This window comes from Eubalaena glacialis, chromosome 6 (assembly GCF_028564815.1).
Source record: "Eubalaena glacialis isolate mEubGla1 chromosome 6, mEubGla1.1.hap2.+ XY, whole genome shotgun sequence".
NCBI classification, from domain to species: Eukaryota; Metazoa; Chordata; class Mammalia; order Artiodactyla; family Balaenidae; genus Eubalaena; species Eubalaena glacialis.
The window spans coordinates 14,709,650-14,715,394 of record NC_083721.1 but is presented as its reverse complement, the minus strand read 5'-3'; the positions used below and the strand labels follow the sequence as shown (position 1 = coordinate 14,715,394).

The 5,745-nt window shown below is 35.9% G+C and overlaps 1 protein-coding gene across 1 annotated transcript; it reads right to left on the bottom strand.

Moving 5' to 3' along the window:
• Nucleotides 1-5,309: 5,309 nt before the first annotated feature.
• LOC133092918 (keratin-associated protein 19-3-like) lies at nucleotides 5,310-5,531 on the bottom strand. Its single transcript, XM_061192696.1, has one exon. It carries the CDS (start codon nucleotides 5,529-5,531, stop codon nucleotides 5,310-5,312), a length of 222 nt encoding a protein of 73 aa, XP_061048679.1.
• Between the last annotated feature and the right edge of the window lie 214 nt (nucleotides 5,532-5,745).

Below are 5,745 nucleotides of genomic sequence, written 5' to 3'. Positions count from 1 at the left end.
GATCAAGGGATCAATCCAAGAAGAAGATATAACAATTGTAAATATTTATGCACCCAACATAGGAGCACCTCAATACATAAGGCAAATACTAACAGCCATAAAAGGGGAAATCGACAGTAACACAATCATAGTAGGGGACTTTAACACCCCACTTTCACCAATGGACAGATCATCCAAAATGAAAATAAATAAGTAAACACAAGCTTTAAATGATACATTAAACAAGATGGACTTAATTGATATTTATAAGACATTCCATCCAAAAACAACAGAATACACATTTTTCTCAAGTGCTCATGGAACATTCTCCAGGATAGATCATATCTTGGGTCACAAATCAAGCCTTGGGAAATTTAAGAAAAGTGAAATCGTATCAAGTATCTTTTCCCACCACAATGCTATGAGACTAGATATCAATTACAGTAAAAAATCTGTAAGAAATACAAACACGTGGAGGCTAAACAACACACTACTTAATAACCAAGAGATCACTGAAGAAATCAAAGAGGAAATGAAAAAATACCTAAAAACAAATGACAATGAAAACACGACGACCCAAAACCTATGGGATGCAGGAAAAGCAGTTCTAAGAGGGAAGCTTACGGCAATACAATCCTACCTTAAGAAACAAGAAACATCTCAAATAAATAACCTAACCTTACACCTAAAGCAATTAGAGAAAGAAGAACAAAAGAACCCCAAAGTTAGCAGAAGGAAAGAAATAATAAAGATCAGATCAGAAATAAATGAAAAAGAAATGAAGGAAACGATAGCAAAGATCAATAAAACTAAAAGCTGGTTCTTTGAGAAGATAAACAAAATTGATAAACCGTTAGCCAGACTTATCAAGAAAAAAAGGGAGAAGACTCAAATCAGTAGAATAGGAAATGAAAAAGGAGAAGTAACAACTGACACTGCAGAAATACAAACGATCATGAGAGATTACTACAAGCAACTGTATGCCAAAAAAATGGACAACCTGGAAGAAATGGACAAATTGTTAGAAATGCACAACCTTCGGAGACTGAACCAGGAAGAAATAGAAAATATGAACCGACCAATCACAAGCACTGAAATTGAAACTGTGATTTAAAATCTTCCAACAAACAAAAGCCCAGGACCAGATGGCCTCACAGGTGAATTCTATAAAACAATTAGAGAAGAGCTAACATCTATCCTTCTAAAACTCTTCCAAAATATAGCAGAGGAAGGAACACTCCCAAACTCATTCTATGAGGCCACCATCACTCTGATACCAAAACCAGACAAAGATGTCACAAAAAAAGAAAGCTACAGGCCAATATCACTGATGAGTATAGTCGCAAAAATCCTCAACAAAATACTAGCAAACAGAATCCAACAGCACATTAAAAGGATCATACACTATGATCAAGTGGGGTTTATCCCAGGAATGCAAGGATTCTTCAATATATGCAAATCAATCAATGTGATACACCATATTAACAAATTGAAGGAGAAAAACCATATGATCATCTCAATAGATGCAGAGAAAGCTTTTGACAAAATTCAACACCCATTTATGATAAAGACTCTACAGAAAGTAGGCATAGAGGGAACTTTCCTCAACATAATAAAGTCTATATATGACAAACCCACAGCCAACATCATCCTCAATGGTGAAAAACTGAAACCATTTCTACTAAGATCAGGAACAAGACAAGGTTGCCCACTCTCACCACTATATTCAACATAGTTTTGGAAGTCCTAGCCATGGCAATCAGAGAAGAAAAAGAAATAAAAGGAATACAAATTGGAAAAGAAGAAGTAAAGCTGTCCCTGTTTGCAGATGACATGATACTATACATAGAGAATCCTGAAGATGCTACCAGAAAACTACTAGAGCTAATCAGTGAATTTGGTAAAGTAGCAGGATACAAAATTAATGCACAGAAATCTCTTGCATTCCTATACACTAATGATGAAAAATCTGAAAGTGAAACTAAGAAAACACTCCCATTTATCATTGCAACAAAAAGAATAAAATATCTAGGAATAAACCTACCTAAGGAGACAAAAGACCTGTATGCAGAAAATTATAAGACACTGATGAAAGAAATTAAAGATGATACAAATAGATGGAGAGATATACCATGTTCTTGGATTGGAAGAATCAACATTGTGAAAATGACTCTGCTACCCAAAGCAATCTACAGATTCAATGCAATCCCTATCAAACTACCACTGGCATTTTTCACAGAACTAGAACAAAAAATTTCACAATTTGTATGGAAACACAAAAATCCTGAACAGCCAAAGCAATCCTGAGAAAGAAAAATGGAGCTGGAGGAGTCAGGCTCCCTGACTTCAGACTATATTACAAAGCTACAGTAATCAAGACAGTTTGGTACTGGCACAAAAACAGAAATATAGATCAATGGAACAGGATAGAAAGCCCAGAGATAAACCCACGCACATATGGTCACCTTATCTTTGATAAAGGAGGCCAGAATATAAAGTGGAGAAAAGACAGCCTCTTCAATAAGTGGTGCTGGGAAAACTGGACAGCTACATGTAAAATAATGAAATTAGAACACTCCCTAACACCATACACAAAAATAAACTCAAAATGGATTAAAGACCTAAATGTAAGGCCAGACACAGTCAAACTCTTAGAGGAAAACATAGGCAGAACACTCTATGACATAAATCACAGCAAGATCCTTTTTGAGCCACCTCCTAGAGAAATGGAAATAAAAACAAAAATAAACAAATGGCACCTAATGAAACTTAAAAGCTTTTGCACAGCAAAGGAAACCATAAACAAGACGAAAAGGCAACCCTCAGAATGGGAGAAAATATTTGCAAATGGAGCAACTGACAAAGGATTAATCTCCAAAATTTACAAGCAGCTCATGCAGCTCAATATTAAAAAAACAAACAACCCAATCCAAAAATAGGCAGAAGACCTAAATAGACATTTCTCCAAAGAAGATATACAGATTGCTAACAGACGCATGAAAGAATGCTCAACATCATTAATCATTAGAGAAATGCAAATCAAAACTACAATGAGATATCATCTCACACCACTCAGAATGGCCATCATCAAAAATTCTACAAACAATAAATGCTGGAGAGGGTGTGGAGGAAAGGGAGCCCTCCTGCATTGTTGGTGGGAATGTAAATTGATACAGCCACTATGGAGAACAGTATGGAGGTTCCTTAAAAAACTAAAAATAGAGCTACCATACGACCCAGCAATCCCACTAGTGGGCATATACCCTGAGAAAACCATAATTCAAAAAGTCATGTACCAAAATGTTCATTGCAGCTCTATTTACAACAGCCAGGACATGGAAGCAACCTAAGTGTCCATCAACAGATGAATGGATAAAGAAGATGTGGCACATATATACAGTGAAATATTACTCAGCCATAAAAAGAAATGAAATTGAGTTATTTGTAGTGAGGTGGTTGGAGTTAGAGACTGTCATTCAGAGTGAAGTAAGTCAGAAAGAGAAAAACAAATACCGTATGCTAACACATATATATGGAATCTAAAAAAAAAAAAAAAAAAAAAGGTCATGAAGAACCTATTGGCAAGATGGGAATAAAGACACAGACCTACTAGAGAATGGACTTGAGGATATGGGGAGGGGGAGGGGTAAGATGTGACAGGGTGATAGAGTGGCATGGACATATATACACTACCAAATGTAAAATAGATAGCTAGTGGGAAGCAGCCTCATAGCACAGGGAGATCATCTCGGTGCTTTGCGACCACCTAGAGGCGTGGGATAAGGAGGGTGGGAGGGAGGGAGATGCAAGAGGGAAGAGCTATGGGGACATACGTATATGTATAAGTGATTCACTTTTTTGTAAAGCAGAAACTAACACACCATTTTAAAGCAATTATACTCCAATAAAGATGTTAAAAAAAAAAAGAAATTGATAGTTCAAGATTCTGTGTTGGAATATTTGCAAATCAAAATAAATAGAGGTGGTCAACCAGCTGTGATAATTTAGCTCTTCAAAGACACAAGGCCAGAACTTTCAAGATGTTTTATTTGATAGCACTTAAAAGAGAAGTGCTCAAGGAATGGGATAGCAGACTGTCTAGTATTCAGTAAAACTGGTTCTCGTCTTAGGCTGTACTGCTCATGCCATTTTTGATCCTTAGCAATTCATTTTACTTTTTGGAGGACTTTCCCATCTAAGATGCTGTTTTGCGAAGTTTTACAGTACCCCAGCCAGCTTCTCAATTCTGTCATTGTATTACTGCCTTGGTTTTATTGAATTTAATAACTCAAACAAAAGATATTCACTTTTGTTTCACTACTAAAATATATAACGTTTTTTTGGCAAAAATGCTGATATTTTGTTATGTGTTTTTCACGGTCAAATATTTATTTGAAATACTAAGAAGAAATGGCCCACTTTTTGAAGGTCAGCATTATAAGACACTTGCTAGAATGTATAAAGATTCAGATCAGCCATAGCCTCAATACAGATTACTTCCCAAGGAATGACAGAAATTTTTAAATTTCCCAAGGAATGACAGAAATTTTTAAATTTCCCTGATGAACTGCAAAATATTTCAATGTGCTGATAATACTGAAGAACAATGTCATGTCACACCATGGCAGACCATGAGGAAAACATGATAGAGATTCACAAAAAGAAGTTCATTTTTCAGTGTATATTTAGAGAGATGTGTTATTCTATCATCATGTTTTCTTATCACTGAAAGAGCTAGATAAATATCAATTTTGAACAAAACAGAAAAACATTTATTCTTCATGTTAGCTTCACTTTAAATATGAAACTATATAAACTTGATATTTCAGTGCTAGTTTTAAATACCAATGTTATCTAAATAAAAGCATTGAATAAGATCTGGTTTAGTGTTCAGAGAAAAAAATCTTTATTTCAACTGAAGGTTATGGATTACGTGTATCTATCTAGCCATATGGGTGAGTGTAAGCTCTCCTATTACCTTAGCTCTTCATGGAGTAGTTTATTTTTTTCATTGTCAATTAGGTGCAATTACAAATAATCACTTTGATATTGTGAGTTAAATAAAAAAATAACAGCCATGTATGCTGTTTTAACTTAGGAAAATTTATTGCAAAAGGATTAGAGAAATCCCACAGTTAAGAAAGCATGAATAAGAGACAACCAGAAACATGAAGCAGACAATTATGAAATGATAAATATTCCTAAAATCTTAGACACTAAATACTTTTGATCTTGGCTTGGTCCTGGGTGATCTTGTTTGGTATAGTTATTGTAGTCAGACTTAGATAATTCTTTTATGACCTCAAATATTGGGCTGCTGGGGTAGGATTTCAACAGAAGCTAGAAAATCCATATCTTCCATAGAAGAATGGGTAGCGATGGCAGCCATATCCAAAGCTTCCATAACCAGAGTCATATCCATAGCCTCTGAAGCCACAGCCATAGCGCAGTCTGCAGAAGCTTCCACATCCACAACCATAGCCATACCCCTGTCCACCAAAGCCGCCATAGCCATAGCTCAGGCCTCCATAGTAGTTGCTGTAGTAGCTCATGGTGTCAGGGGTGGTGAGTTTGGTTTGCTGTTCAAGACAAGATCCTGAGTGTGGATCTCAGCATGTGTAGAGGGAGGCTTATATACCCTGGTCAGAGCATGTGATAAATCATGTGTCATTCTGCATATTACCTGTATAGCCTTCCTATGTGTCATTCTGCATATTACCTGTAATGTTATAACTCATTAATCTGCTGTCTCCTGACACAGAGAGA